The sequence below is a fragment of the Pristiophorus japonicus genome, chromosome 9 (assembly GCF_044704955.1).
Source record: "Pristiophorus japonicus isolate sPriJap1 chromosome 9, sPriJap1.hap1, whole genome shotgun sequence".
NCBI classification, from domain to species: Eukaryota; Metazoa; Chordata; class Chondrichthyes; family Pristiophoridae; genus Pristiophorus; species Pristiophorus japonicus.
This window is the reverse complement of record NC_091985.1, coordinates 166,701,829-166,718,107: the sequence shown is the minus strand read 5'-3', so window position 1 is coordinate 166,718,107 and position 16,279 is coordinate 166,701,829. Positions and strand designations below refer to the sequence as shown.

The 16,279-nt window shown below is 46.0% G+C and overlaps 1 protein-coding gene across 2 annotated transcripts in view; it reads left to right on the top strand.

Annotated features, from left to right (window-relative positions):
* The window catches only part of dhx57 (DEAH (Asp-Glu-Ala-Asp/His) box polypeptide 57), a 96,214-nt gene that overhangs the window by 76,462 nt on the left and 3,473 nt on the right, over positions 1-16,279 (top strand). For both annotated transcript variants that reach the window (XM_070890076.1, XM_070890075.1), the window contains 4 exons: positions 1,311-1,394; positions 1,485-1,622; positions 5,362-5,436; positions 9,012-9,146. In XM_070890076.1, the coding sequence (XP_070746177.1) occupies positions 1,311-1,394; positions 1,485-1,622; positions 5,362-5,436; positions 9,012-9,146 (432 nt within the window). The remainder of the gene's footprint in view (positions 1-1,310; positions 1,395-1,484; positions 1,623-5,361; positions 5,437-9,011; positions 9,147-16,279) is intronic.

The following is a 16,279-nucleotide window of genomic DNA, read 5'->3' as shown; positions in this document are numbered from 1 at the left end:
TGTTGATGTAGCTGGTCCAATCGTGGTGAGACCGCACCTGGAGTACTGTGTACAGTTTTGGTCTCCTTACCTAAGCAAGGATATACTTGCCATAGAGGGAGTGCAACGAATGTTCACCAGACTGATTGTCCTATGAGCAGAGATTGAACAGACTAGACCTATATTCTCTCGAGTTTAAAAGAATGAGAGGTGATCTCATTGAAACACACAAAATTCTTACAGGGCTTGACAGGATAGATGCACGGAGGATGTTTCCTCTGGCTGGGAAGTCTACAACCAGGAATCACACTCTCAGAATAAGGGGTCAGCCATTTAGGACTGAGATAAGGAGAAACTTCTTCATTCAGAGGGTGGTGAATCTTTGGAATTCTCTACCCCAGAGGGCTGTGGAGGCTCAGTCTTTGAGTATATTCAAGACAGAGATCGATAGATTTTTGAATATTAACGGAATCAAGAGATATGGGGATAGTGCAGGAAAGTGGAGTTGAGGTAGAAGATCAGCCATGATGTTACTGAATGGCAGAGCAGGCGCGAGGGGCTGATTGGCCTACTCCTGCTCCTATTTCTTATGTTCTTAATTCAGTTTCTGATCTGTGGTGACGCCTAGGATGCTGATGAACATAAGAACATAAGAACATAAAAATTAGGAACAGGAGTAGGCCATCTAGCCCCTCGAGCCTGCTCCGCCATTCAAAAAGATCATGGCTGATCTAGCCGTGGACTCAGCTCCACTTACCCGCCCACTCTCCATAACCCTTAATTCCCTTATTGGTTAAAAATCTATCTATCTGTGATTTGAATACATTCAATGAGCTAGCCTCAACTGCTTCCTTGGGCAGAGAATTCCACAGATTCACAACCCTCTGGGAGAAGAAATTCCTTCTCAACTCGGTTTTAAATTGGCTCCCCCGTATTTTGAGGCTGTGCCCCCTAGTTCTAGTCTCCCCTACCAGTGGAAACAACCTCTCTGCCTCTATCTTGTCTATCCCTTTCATTATTTTAAATGTTTCTATAAGATCACCCCTCATCCTTCTGAACTCCAACGAGTAAAGACCCAGTCTACTCAATCTATCATCATAAGGTAACCCCCTCATCTCCGGAATCAGCCTAGTGAATCGTCTCTGTACCCCCTCCAAGGCCAGTATATCCTGCCTTAAGTAAGATGATGGTGACCCTATTGAAAGTCAGGGGGGGGTGGCGGTGCCTTTTCTTGTTGAAGGTGGGCATTACCCAACACTCGTGTGGTACGAATGTTATGTGTATGTTTTTTTTTAAGTATTAACTTCTTTTAATTTAAACCACCCATCTAGGGATGGAGTGTTGCCCTAAAGGAGAGCTCTCGAGCAGGGTACAATTACTGCAGGCAAAACTTCTTATCTGGAAGAATACTACAGGTAGGTAGCCCTTTTATTTAAGAACGTAGTGAAAGCACCACAAGTCCGAGTGATTCTTATCGCTTTCTGTTGTGTTTCTCCACACTGCAGGAGATTTCCAGCATGAAGAGACAATTTGCGGAGCTGCTGTCTGATATTGGGTTTGTGAAGGAAGGACTGAGAGCCAGATACATTGAAAAGATGTCCTCACAGGGAGGGGATGGAATTGTTCAAGCCACTGGCCAAGAGGTTAAAGAAAAGTGGCTCCTCTTGCATGCTTTTTTGATTCATGGCATAATGCAGATTCATGATATAATGCATAACCTTAAAGTTAGAGCAAGACCATTCAGGCGGTGATGTCAGGAAGCACTTCTTCACATAAATCTCGAACTCTGACCCCCCAAAAAGCTGTTGAGGCTGCGGGTCAATTGAAAATTTATATAGCGCCTTTCACGACCACAGGACGTCTCAAAGCGCTTTACAGCCAATGAAGTACTTTGAGTGTAGTCACTGTTGTAATGTGGGAAACATGGCAGCCAACTCGCGCCCAGTAAACTCTCACAAACAGCAATGTGATAATGACCAGATTATCTGTTTTTTGTTATGTTGATTGACTTGGAGTAAAGGCAATGAGTTACAGACCAGCCATGATCTAAGTGAATGTCGGAACAGGCTCGAGGGGCTGAATAGCCTATTCTTGTTCCTATGTTCCTACATGGTACACTGCAGGCTGCTTGGTACTTTCAGGTGCATAGATTGAGGGGGTGACTCAATTACTAGCTGACAATTCCCTGGCAGGAGTTAGTGGGGGGAAGGAAGACATGTGGAGCCTCAGTGGGCATTGGGTTTGGACAGTGTATGCTCCCTTGGGCAAGTTAGGGTAGTCAGCTTTCAAACTAGGAAGTGGTAGGTCATAGAACCCCTACACACTGGGTCTCTAGTCTCTGCTGTACTGCCATGAGAAAGCACGAAGCAGAGGCTAGATAGTCCAGTGCAAAGGGGGAGGGATTGAGGAAAAATGAAAGATGATTGCTCTGGGCTGCTCTTGTGCACCCACTGATGGTCCATTTGAAAGCAACAGAAGCTTTGGGAGCGGGATGACTCGTCACATCTGCTCACCCGAGAATCATGTGCGGCAACTGGGACTCAGCAAAAGGGGAGGTGGGAAAGAAAAACAGTAAAAGTCTCATTTCTCAGCCCCCCACCCCCCTAAATTTAAAAATAAATCTACAGTGGATTATATACCATAACAGAAAGGCTCAGTCCCCTTCCAACCAATGGATAATAGAAATTGGGGAAGAATTGAGAATCAGGTCACGCATTTGGTATAGCAATATTCTAGGCACAAGAATAAAGTCAAGTCCAATACAAGTAACGGAAGGAAACGGGATTTTATTCATCAAAGAAAAATATGAAATATAAACAGCACAGAGGCAGAGTTTCTCATAAGGCTTCGTCCTGTGAAAGTTCTGGCAGATAGTCAGGGCGGCAGGTAACAGCAGTGCAGAATGCGTGGATTATGAATGTTCCACTGTAATAGTCACTAAGGGCCCAATTTTGGCCATGATTTGCATCAATTTTTTGGGAGCAAGTTGTTTTTTCTGGCGTAAGTTTAAAAAAATGCCATTTTCCCCCCAAAATTGGCTCCAGAGTACAGTTAGGTACAATTTTTTTTAGGGACAGTTTTTTTTTCAAAAGGGAGTGTTCCCAAACACTTAGGCCAGTTTTGGCCATTTATGCCACTTTGGCCAGTTAAAACTTACTCCAAATCCACTGAGGTCAGCGTATGTGGCCAGCTCTGAAAAGCCTTGCGGGCAGTGAAGAAAAAGCAGCGCACATTCGGCAGACATTAGGGCAGGGAAGGGAACTGGAGAGGGCCTGAACAACCAAGCACCAAACATTGCAAGGAAAAGCTCAAACAATTAAAATACTAAAAAATGAAGTAAATCCTACCGGAGAAGTGCGAACTGCTGGCCGCGATGTCACACGGTGGGGTGGGGGGAGGCGGGGGCTAGCCAGAGAGAGAGAGAGATGCTGGTATACAAAACACTCTTTCTCTCCTCCTCTCCCCCCCCCCCCCCCCCCCCCCCCAAACAAAACTCTCAAGCACACACAACCACTAAATAAAAAAATAGAACCGAAGTCCTACCTCGCCCGGGATCTCAGCGGGCCGGCCGGTGCGGGAGGCCACTCGGTCGGGGATAGGGTGAGACGAGATCGGGCATCCCTTCGGCCGGGGATAGGGGCTGCGAGCATCGGGTCGTGCTCACAGCCCACAGGACATGCTGGGAGGGCAGGAGCATGCGCGCAGACTTCACTGCGCATGCGCGCAGCTGCCGGCAGCGTTTCCTGCGCTGGCCTGTTGCTCCGCCGAGCCCTCCTCCCCTTCGGTCTGCACACCACGACTCCGAAGAGCGGCTAGGATGGGGCCCCTTTTTTCTTCCGCCCTTTCCAGCGCGCAAAGTCGGTGTGCTTCAGGTCAGTGTACCGAAAAACCAGCTCGGGCAATGTTGGGCCCTATATTTTACCTTTTTTTGTTTTAAGAAATATTTATGATGAGCAAAATATTGAGTTTTGTCGAGTTTCAGCATTATGGGTACAGGAACAAAATATTATGGATGAAACCTTTTACTGGAAGAGTAAAATTGAGACATTAGCCTCCTTTTGTAAGGCACAGAACATTGTTGCAGTAGTTTGACTGTTTCTTGTATTGGGGGCTGTTGATAATTATCACGAGAAGATTTAGACATTGACACCAAGTTGAAACTTACTTCAGACTAATCTACTAAATTTCCTGAACGTGGTCCTCCGTAACATCGCCCGTCTCTGCCCTTGCCTCAGCTCATCTGCTGCTGAAGACTTCATCCATGTCTTTGTTACCTCGAGACTTGACTATTCCAACGTACTCCTGGCCGGCCTCCCATATTCTACCTACGTAAAACTCGGCTGCCCTTATTCTAACTCGCACCAAGTCCCGCTCACCCATCACCCCTGGCTCCCGGTTAAGCAAGACCTCGATTTCAAAATTCTCATCCTTATTTTCAAATCCCTTCATGGCTTTGCCCCTCCCTATTTCTGTAACCTCCTCCAACCGCACAACCCCCCCCCCCCCCCCCCCCGAGATGTCTTTGCTCCTCTAATTCTGCCCTCCTGGGCATCCCTGATTGTAATCGCTCAGCCATTGGTGGCCGTGCTTTCAACTGCCTAGGCCCCAGGCTCTGGAGCTTCCTGCCTAAACCTCTCCGCCTCTCTACTTGTCTCCTTCAAGACGCTCCTTAAAACCTACCTCTTTCCTGTGCTAATTTCTACTTATGTGGCTCAGTGTCAAATTTCTATCTAATAATACTTCTGTGAAGTGCCTTGGTAGGTTTCACTACTTTAAAGGCGCTATATAAATACAAGTTATTGCTGTGTTTGTTCCAAGAGAGAAAAATCTGAAAAACCATAGGTTAAGTTCCTGTTGCTACCCCGTCCTCTACCTGCTCTGAATGGCTCAGTAGTTGATGAACACAGTGGGCAGACTGAAGGAAGGTCGCAGGTACATTCTACATTGCACTCACTCAGTCAGGGGACTGGAAACGGGCAAGCTTCATTCTCCCTATCAATTTCCACTGACCACGGCTGCAAGTGGGCATCTACGGATCCCAGGTGAGGTCAGGGGTGTCCAGCAGGCTAACCAAGGAGAAGTGACTTAGGAGTGTCTCCGGTGAGGCCATATCCCAGCGGGAATCGCCACTATTAGTAGAAATGGGATGAGGGGAGAAAAATCGAAAAGCTTCTCCTGTTTTTCAGTCCATGTGAGGACTGATTATAACATACAAACGTAAATGTTCAACCTTTATTTTAATAGTGAAGAGTTCACAATAATATGTCTATATCTCTCTTCTGTTATCAATCTTAATCCTGATTTAGATTTTTTTTGTTACTGCTCTTTTTAGTAATCTGATTATGTCTAGCTCTGTTTTCTCATTTTAATCTTCTCTTCCAGGCCAACTCCAATGCAGAAAACATGAAGTTAGTTTCCGCAATGTTGTGTGCTGCCCTCTACCCGAACGTAGTCCAGGTCAGGTCGGAATTTTAATTTAATTTGCATTTTGACTCTGATGTAATTGAGTAAAGTTTTAATTTTGTTTTTGGGTGGGTTGGGGAGGGAGAAACCAAAGGTAAAAGGGGCTCAGATTCTGCTAAAAAGGATGGTAAAAGTTCAACTACTTTCTTTTTTTTTAAATCCATGCCAGAAAAGCTGAACTACCCTTTGATTTCCAACTCCAGAGAGTTGCTCTGAACAGAGAAGTCATTTCAAGTGATCCGAGCTCTCAGGAGCTAATTAGAGTTTCATTGAAAGGCGCGAAGGGCCGAATGGCCTACTCCTGCTCCTAATTCTTATGTTTCCAGTGTGCAGGATTTTTTGCTAACTCAGTATATCAGTCGTTACTGATTTAACTTGTATAACATGAACAAAGGAAACTGACAGGAATCAACACAGGACTGTTGCTTTTCAGAGTCTCGGAGTATTTTCTAAGTGGATTTAGATAGATTTCTAGAAACAAAAGGCATCAAGGGGTATGGGGGAAAAGCGGGAATATGGTGAGATAGAGGATCAGACATGATCATATTGAATGGCGATGCAGACTCGAAGGGCCGAATGGCTTACTACTGCGATTTGGGAGACCAAGTACACATCACTAAAAGCCAGTAGACCGGTGCAAGAAGCAATCACAAAGGGCTAATAGAATATTGGCCTTTATCTCGAGGCTGGAAGCTAGGTTACAGCCGTCATCATCGTCATAGGCAGTCCCTCGGAATCAAGGAAGACTTGCTTCCACTCCTGAAGTGAGTTCTTAGGTGGCTGAACAATCCAATACGAGAACCACAGTCTTTGTCACAGGTGGGACAGATAGTCATTGAGGGAAGGGGTGGGTGGGACTGGTTTGCCGCACGCTCCTTCCGCTGCCTGCGCTTGTTTTCTGCATGCTCTCGGCGATGAGACTCAAGGTGCTCAGCGCCCTCCCGGATGCACTTCCTCCACTTAGGGTGGTCTTTGGCCAGGGGCTCCCAGGTGTCAGTGGGGATGTTGCACTTTATCAAGGAAGCTTTGAGGGTGTCCTTGTAATGTTTCCGCTGCCCACCTGGGGCTCGTTTGCTGTGAAGAAGTTCCAAGTAGAGCGCTTGCTTTGGGAGTCTCGTGTCAGGCATGCAAACAATGTGGCCTGCCCAGCGGAGCTGAACACAGCTCGGGTCAGACCCCATCTGGAGTACTGCGTTTCGTTCTGGGCACCGCCCCTGAGGGAGGGATATATCGGCTCTGGAGGGCGTGCAGCACAGATTTACCAGAATGATACCGGGGCTAAAAGGGTTAAATTATGAGGACAGGTTGCACAGTCTGGGCTTGTATTCCCTTGAGTTTAGGAGATTGAGGTGATCTGATCAAAGAGAAACTATTTTCTCTGGAGAGCAATCGAGAACAAGGGGATATAAACTTCAAATTAGAGCTGGGCTGGAAATCAGGTGGGAAATCAGGAAACACGTTTTACACACACACACGCAGTAGTAGAAATCTGGAACTCTCTCCCTCAACGTTGTTGTGGCTGGATCATCATAGGCAGTCCCTCGGAATCGAGGAAGACTTGCTTCCATTCCTGAAGTGAGTTCTTAGGTGGCTGAATAGTCCAATACGAGAGCCTCAGTCTCTGTCACAGGTCAAAATGTCAAAACTGATTGATAAGATTTATGTTCAACAAGACTAATAAGGGTTACTGAACCAAGGCAGATAGATGAAATTAAGATACAGATCAGCTATGATCCAATTCAATGGCTTGACAGGCTGAATGCCCTACTCCTGTTTCTATGTAAAAGGCTGTGGATTGTGGGGCAATTAGGGCTTTCAAGACTAAGATTCATAGATTTTTATTGGCTAAGGGTATTAAGGGCTATGGAGCTATGACGGGTAAATGGAGTTGGGGTACAGATAAGCCATGATACATTGAAATACATAGAAGTTTCAACATGGAAACGGACCATTCAACCCAACCAGTCCGTGTGGTGCTTTCCCTCGAATCACATTGAGTCACCCTGTTCCTATATCTCTTCAACCCCTTTTCCTTCATCCAACTGTCCAATCGAATCCTGAAAGTTGACACAGTTTCTGCCTCAACCACTAACCCTGGAGGTGAATTCCACAGCCTCACAACTCTCGGTCTGAAGACGTTTCTCCAGCCCCCTGGTCCAATTCTCCTCTCTTCAATCTTGCATTGATGGCACCTCGTTCTCCACCCCTGAACTACCGGAAAAACTCTGCTTCTATGTCCCATCCTTGCATCATTTTAAACACTTCTATCATATTGCCCCATAATCTGCATTATTTTGTTTTATCTATCCAGTTGGAGTCAGAGAATCTCTTGCAATGGTTTCTCTTTCCGCTCCCACATCGTTACCGCTGGAGTTCCCCAAGGATTTCTCCTTGCTGCCAACGAACCGGAAACAGCTTTCTGCCATTGCGCACTTCCGGTTTGTTACGGGAGCGGACTCGTTGGGAAAAGCCGGGACGGGAGCGGACTCGTTGGGAAAAGCCGGGACAGGAGCGGATTCGTTAGGAAAAGCCGAGACAGGAGCGGATTCGTTAGGAAAAGCCGAGACAGGAGCGGATTCGTTAGGAAAAGCTGGGAAGAGAGCGGACTCGTTGGGAAAAGCCAGGACGGGAGCGGACTCATTGGGAAAAGCCGGGACAGGAGCGGACTTGTTGGGAAAAGCCTCTAATAGAATGGCGGGCAGGCCCGAGGGGCAGAATGGTCTACTCCTGTTCATAGAATGACGTCGGTCCAGTGAACCTCCTACATATAGATGAATGGAGCACTTAGCTTTCCCATAGAGACCTCTCAACTTACAGCACAAAGGAGAGCTGATACAACTCTCAACAGATGAAATCTGTTCCGTACGATCAAACCCTCGGTGAAATGAACACTTGAACTTTACTATTCTGTGTGGCACTTTGTTTTACTCTTCAAATACACTGCAAAACGATAATCTTAAACTCTCAATCTTCCTCTTGTAACTTGCTGCTAGCTGCTTCTACTGCACATCATCCTTCACAAAAGCTACCTTTTATTTGTCCAGTTTGATTGGCAGCATAGGGGGACATGCTTGAGTCCCAACCTCTGCTGTTCCATAGCTGGCCACCAGGAGGTGTGCAAGAGTCACTTGGGACAATTGGTTTTATTTCCCCTGCTCCCTTGGTAATGGAAAGGGCCTGGCCTCTATTGTGCACTTCGTCATGATGGCGAGATGGAAATCGATAACTGTCTTGTGGAGAATTGCAAGTGCAAACTTGCATTCTATCGCTCAATGGTATTTACAGCACAGAAACAGACCATTCGGCCCAACTGGTCTATGCCGGTGTTTATGCTCCACATGAGCCACCTCCCACCGTACTTCATCTCCCCCCATCAACATATCCTTCTATTTCAGATTACTGTTTTGTGATGTATCTGAAGAGAAAATAAAATCTCTGGACTCGTTCCCCAACAGGAGTTGTGGCCTCAGTAGAGGAGGGGAGCACATTGGCGAAAGGGCGGTGTGGAAGGGGTGAAATGCATCTATAATACAGATCAATGTGAAAGTTTTAATGTTTGTTGTACCCAGGTGACAGCTCCCCCGAGTAAGTACACGCTGACGATGTCCGGTGCGGTAAAGGTGCCACCCAAACCAGAGGAGCTGCACTTCATCACAAAGAACGATGGAAATGTTCACATCCACCCTTCTTCAGTCAACTATCAGGTCAGTCTGTGTGTTTTTTGTCCAACGGAAGGTCATGTGGGAGCCAGCTCAGGCAGACCCATGCTCTGCCCTTCGGTGTGGATTCATCAGGCAAGGGAGATATTAAATTCTGTTCACTACCACTGCTCTTGACCCCTCCACGGCCTCTAAATTGTCAGACTGCTTGACCGACACCCAGTTCTGGATGAGCAGAAGTTTTCTCCAATTGAATATTGGGAAGACCGAAGCCATTGTTTTCGGTTCCCGCCACAGACTCCGTTTCCTCGCCACTGACTCCATCCCTCTCCCCAACTCCTGTCTGAGGCTGAACCACACTGTTCGCACCCTCGGTGCTATATTTGACCCTGAAATCAGCTTTCGACCACACACCCACAGCATAACTAAGATCGTCTATTTCCACCTCCGTAACATCGCCCGTCTCCGCCCTTGCCTCAGCTCATCAGCTGCTGAAGCCCTCATCCATGCCTTTGTTACCTCTAGACTTGACTATTCAAATGCACTCCTGGCTGGCCTCCCACATTCTACCCTATGTAAACTAGACATGATCCAAAACTCGGCTGCCCGTGTCCTAACTTGCACCAAGTCCCGCTCACCCATCAGCCCTGTGCTCACTGACCTACATTGGCTTCCAGTTAAGCAATGTCTCGATTTCAAAATTCTCATCCTTATTTTCAAATCCCTCCATGGCCTCTCCCCTCCCTATCTCTGTAATCTCCTCCAGCACCACCACCCCCCCCCCCCCCCCCCCCAACCGAGATGTCTGCGCTCCTAAGCATCCCTGATTATAACTGCTCAACCATCGGTGCCTGTGCCTTCTGTTGCCTAGGCTCCAAGCTCTGGAACTCCCTGTCTACACCTCCCCGCCTCTCTATCTCTCTTTTCTCCTATAAGATGCTCCTTAAAACCAACCTCTTTGACCAAGCTTTTGGTCACCTGTGCTAATTTCTCCTTATGTGGCTCGGTGTGAAATTTTTATTGCATAACACTCCTGTGAATAGCCTTGGGATGTTTCACTACATTAAAGGTGCTCTATAAATACAAGTTATTGTTAATGTCCGACTGGGCTTAGTAACCGTTGCATCTTCTGTCTGAGTAGTTTGCCATTAGCCAAATGAACGTGGCATTATTTGAATCAGATTTTGTATAATTCCATACAACTCTACTGAATTGAATCGTAGAATCTTGCAGCACAGAAGGCATCTGTTGGGCCCATTGTGCCTGTACCCATTCTCCAATTAGTCCCGTTTCCCCTCTCCCCATCGCCCTGCAAATTTTTCCTTTTCAAGTATTTATCCAACTCCCTTTTGCAAGTTACTACTGAATCTGCTTCCTCCACCCTTTCAGGCAGTGCATTCCAGATCATTCTAACTCACTGCGTTTAAAAAAAAAAACAATGAATCCTCAACTACTCTCCCTGTAATGTTCTTTTTGGGTACGTGGCCCCTTTAAGAGGTTTTGCGGCTCATTCAAAGTTCAGTGCATGCGCGGCTTTTCCATTGAGAAACCATGTGGCTGCACAGCTAAACTGGAACATTGTCCTCAACTCCTCTCTGGCTCTTGTGTCAATGATCTTCAATCTCTAGTTACCGACCCTCTTGCCAGTGAAAACACTTTCTCCTTATTTATTCTATTAAAACCCTTCATAATTTTGAACACCTCTATTAAATATCTCCTTTGCCTTCTCTGCTGTACAGAGAACAATCCCAGCTTCTCAAGTCATAACATAGGAGCAGGAGTAGGCCATACAGCCTCTCAAGCCTGCTCTGCCGTTTAATACCATCATGGCTGATCTTTGATCTCAACTCCACTTTCCCGCCCGATCCTCATGAGTCCCGAGAGTCCAAAACTCTTATCTATCTCAGCCTTGAATATACTCAACGATTCAGCATTCACAGCCTTTTCGGGTAGAGATTTCCAAAGATTCACAACCCTCTGAGTGAAGAAATTTCTCCTCATCTCCGATTTTAATGGCCGACCCCTTATCCTGAGACTCTGTGCTCGGGTTCTCGACTCTACAGCCAGGGGAAACAACCTCTCAGCATCTACCCTGTCAACCCCCTCAGTATCTTGTATGTCTCAATGAGATCACACCTCATTCTTCTAAACTCCAGAGAGTATAGGCCCAATCTACTCAATCTCTCCTCATTGGACAGCCCTCTCATAGAAATATAGAAAATAGGTGCAGGAGTAGGCCATTCGGCCCTTCGAGCCTGCACCACCATTCAATATGATCATGGCTGATCATTCACTTCAGTACCCCTTTCCTGCTTTTTCTCCATACCCCTTGATACCTTTAGCTGTAAGGGCCACATCTAACTCCCTTTTGAATATATCTAACGAACTGGCCTCAACAACTTTCTGTGGTAGAGAATTCCACAGGTTCACAATTCTCTGGGTGAAAAAGTTTCTCCTCATCTCGGTCCTAAATGGTTTACCCCTTATCCTGGTTCTGGACTTCTCCAGTATCGGGAACATTCTTCCTGCATCTAATCTGTCCAGTCCCATCAGAATTTTATATGTTTCTCAGTCTTCTAAATTCCAGTGAATATAAGCTTAGTCGATCAAGTCTTTCTTCATATGTCAGTCCTGCCATCCCGGGAATCAGTCTGATGAACCTTCGCTGCACTCCCTCAATAGCAAGAATGTCCTTCCTCAGATTAGGAAACCAAAACTGAACACAATATTCAAGGTGTGGTCTCACCAAGGCCCTGTACAACTGCAGTAAGACCTCCCTGCTCCTATACTCAAATCCTCTCGCTATGAAGGCCAACATGCCATTTGCCGCCTTCACCGTCTGCTATACCTGCATGCCTACTTTCAATGACTGATGTACCATGACAACCAGGTCTCGTTGCACCTCCCCTCTTCCTAATCTGTCACCATTCAGATAATCTGCCTTCCTGTTTTTGCCACCAAAGTGGATAACCTCACATTTATCTACATTATACTGCATCTGTCATACATTTGCCCATTCACCTAACCTGTCCAAGTCACCCTGCAGCCTCTTAGCATCCTCCTCACAGCTCACACTGCCACCCAACTTAGTGTCATCTGCAAACTTGGAGATATTACATTCAATTCCTTCGTCTAAATCATTAATGTATTAGCATGGATAGAGAATTGGCTGGCGAACAGAAAGCAGAGAGTCGGGATAAATGGGTCCTTTTCGGGTTGGAAATCGGTGGTTAGTGGTGCTGGGACCACAACTGTTTACAATATACATAGATGACCTGGAAGAGGGGACAGAGTGTAGTGTAACAAAATTTGCAGATGACACAAAGATTAGTGGGAAAGCGGGTTGTATAGAGGACACAGAGAGGCTGCAAAGAGATTTAGATAGCCCATTCGCTTAACCTAAGGTTTGGCAGATGGAATACAATGTCGGAAAGTGTGAGGTCATCCACCTTGGGGAAAAAAAACAGTAAAAGGGAATATTATTTGAATGGGGAGAAATTACAACATGCTGCGGTGCAGAGGGACCTGGGGGTCCTTGTGCATGAAACTCTTTTGAGTTTACCTGCAAAACATAAAAACATTAAACGGTGCCACCCGACCTGGGTGACACTCCAGACATTTACAAGGCCCTTTTTCCCCCCCCCCCCCTTTTTTTTTGTTTTTTTTTTTGTTTTTTTTTGGGCACTAAAATCACAATTTTTCCCCAGTGCCCCCTATAAAAGGGAAGGGGGACACTAAAAGCACCGGCAATTAAAACAAAATAAACTTTAAAACGTAAAATCAAATTAAAATTTGGTTGCCGGGCGTGATGATGCACTCCAGTCCCTCCGGTGCCCACCTCTCGCGGAAGGCCGCGAGCGTACCGGTGGACACCGCGTGCTCCATCTCCAAGGACACCCTGGACCGGATGTAAGAGCGGAAGAGAGGCAGGCAGTCAGGTTGAACGACCCCCTCGACCGCCCGCTGCCTGGACCGGCTGATGGCACCCTTGGCCGTGCCCAGGAGCAGTCCTACGAGGAGGCCTTCGGACCTACCCGCTCCCCTCCGCACAGGGTGCCCAAGGATCAGGAGAGTGGGACTGAAGTGCAGCCAGAATTTCAGGAGCAGCCCCTTCAAATAATAAAACAGGGGCTGCAACCTTGTGCATTCCATAAAAACATGGAACACGGACTCTTCCAGACCGCAGAAATTGCAGGCGGCCTGGGAGTCCGTGAATCGGCTTAAAAATTTGTTGCACGGCACTGCTCCGTGCACCACCCTCCAGGCCAAGTCCCCGATGTCCTTGTGCATGAATCCCAAAAAGTTAGTTTGCAGGTGCAGCAGGTAATCAGGAAGGCGAATGGAATGTTGGCCTTCATTGCAAGAGGGATGGAGTACAAAAGCAGGGAGGTCCTGCTGCAACTGTATAGGGTATTGGTAAGGCCGCACCTGGAGTACTGCGTGCAGTTTTGGTCACCTTACTTAAGGAAGGATATACTGGCTTTGGAGGGGGTACAGAGACGATTCACTAGGCTGATTCCGGAGATGAGGGGGTTGGTTACCTTATGATGATAGATTGAGTAGACTGGGTCTTTACTCGTTGGAGTTCAGAAGGATGAGGGGTGATCTTATAGAAACATTTAAAATAATGAAAGGGATAGACGAGATAGAGGCGGAGAGGTTGTTTCCACTGGTCGGGGAGACTAGAACTAGGGGGCACAGCCTCAAAATACGGGGGAGCCAATTTAAAACCGAGTTGAGAAGGAATTTCTTCTCCCAGATGGTTGTGAATCTGTGGAATTCTCTGCCCAAGGAAGCAGTTGAGGCTAGCTCATTGAATGTATTCAAGTCACAGATAGATAGATTTTTAACCAATAAGGGAATTAAGGGTTACGGAGAGCGGGCGGGTAAGTGGAGCTGAGTCCACGGCCAGATCAGCCATGATCTTATTGAATGGCGGAGTAAGCTCGAGGGGCTAGATGGCCAACTCCTGTTCCTAATTCTTATGTTCTTATGTATATTGTAAATAGCTGGGGTCCCAGCACTGAACCTTGCAGTACCGCACTAGTCACTGCCTGCCATTCTGAAAAGGACCTGTTTATTCCTACTCTTTGCTTCCTGTCTGCCAACTAGTCCTCTATCCACGTCAATACATTACCCCCCAATACCATGTGCTTTCATTTTGCACACCAATCTCTTGTGTGGGACCTTGTCAAAAGCCTTTTGAAAGTCCAAATATACCACATCCACTGGTTCTCCCTTGTCCACTCTACTAGTTACATCCTCAAAAAATTCTAGAAGATTTGTCAAGCATGATTTCCCTTTCATAAATCCATTCTGACTTGGATCGATCCTGTCACTGCTTTCCAAATGCGCTGCTATTACATCTTTAATAATTGATTCCAACATTTTCCACATTACCGATATCAGTCTATAATTCCCTGTTTTCTCTCCCCCTCCTTTTTTAAAAAGTGGTGTACATTAGCTACCCTCCAATCCATAGGAACTGATCAAGAGTATATAGAATGTTGGAAAATGATCACCAATGCATCCACTATTTCTAGGGCCACTTCCTTAAGTACTCTGGGATGCAGACTATCAGGCTCTGGGGATTTATCGGCCTTCAATCCCATCAATTTCCCTAACACAATTTCCTGACCAATAGGGATTTCATTCAGTTCCTCCTTCTCACTAGATCTTCGGTCCCCTAGTATTTCCGGAAGGTCTTCCTTAGTGGAATCCCAGGAATCGGTCTAGTGAACCTTTGTTGCACCACCTCTAAGGCAAGTATATCCTTTCTTGGATAAGGAGATCAAAACTGTGAACAGTACTCCTGATGTGGTCTCACCAAAGCTCTATACAATTGCAGTAAGACTTCCTTCCTCTTTTACTCCAAACCCCTTGCAATAAAGGCCAAAATGCCATTTGCCTTCCTGATTGCATGCTAACTCTGTTTCCTGTACAAGGACACCTAAATCTCTGTGACCACCAACATTTAATAGTTTCTCACCATTTAAAAATATTCTGCTTTTATATTCTTCCTACCAAATTGAATAACCTCACATTTCCCCACATTACCCTCCATCTTCCACCAGATTGTCTACTCACTTTAGCCTGTTTATATCCCTTTGCAGGCTCTTTGTGTCCTCCTCACATCTTACTTTCCCACCCAGCTTTGTATCATCAACAAACTTGGATACATTACACTTGGTCCCTTCAACTACATAATTAGTATAGATTGTAATTAGTTGGGGCACAAGCACTGATCCTTGCGGCACCCCACTAGTTACAGCCTGCCAACTGGAAAATGACCCGTTTATCCCTACTCCCTGTTTTCGGTCTGTTAACCAAACCTCAATCCATGCTAATACATTATCTCCAATCCCATGAACCCTTATCTTGCATAACAACCTTTTACGTGGTACCTTATCGAATGCCTTTTGGAACTCCAAATATACTACATCCACTGGTTCTCTTATCTACCTTGCTAGTTACATCCTCCAAAAACTCTTAATAAATTTGTCAAACACGATTTCCCTTTCAGAAAACCATGTTGACTCCGCCTTAATCATATTATGATTTTTTAAGTGCCCAGTTACCACTTCCTTGATAAGATTCCAGCATTTTCCTGATGACTGATGTCAGGCTAACTGGCCTGTAGTTCCCTGTTTTCTCTCTCCCTCCTTTCTTGAATAGCGGGGTTACATTTGCTGCCTTCCAATCCACTGGGACTGTTCTAGATTTTAGGGAATTTGGAAGATCACACCCAATGCATCCACTATCTCTACAGCCACCTCGTTAGAACCCTAGGATGTAGGCCATCCGGTCCAGGGGATTTGTCAGCTTTTAATCCCATTAGTTTCTCAAGTACTTAGTCTCTCCACATAACTGAATTGGTACAAATAATTACTACGATACTCTAAATTTGACGGGGATTCTAAATCCCAGAACAGTATGGAGTGTAATCGCAGCTCCTGTTTATAGTCAACATCACAAAGTGTTGCTTTTTATCAGCTGGGATTGTATAGTTCAATAAGTGTCTGTTGTAAAGTGAACAGATGATCTGGTCATTATTACATTGCTGTTTGTGGGAGCTTGCTGTACGCAAAATGGTTGCTGTTTCCTACATTACAACAGTGACTACACTTCAAAAGTACTTCATTGGCTGTATAGTGCTTTGGGACATCCTGAAAGATGCT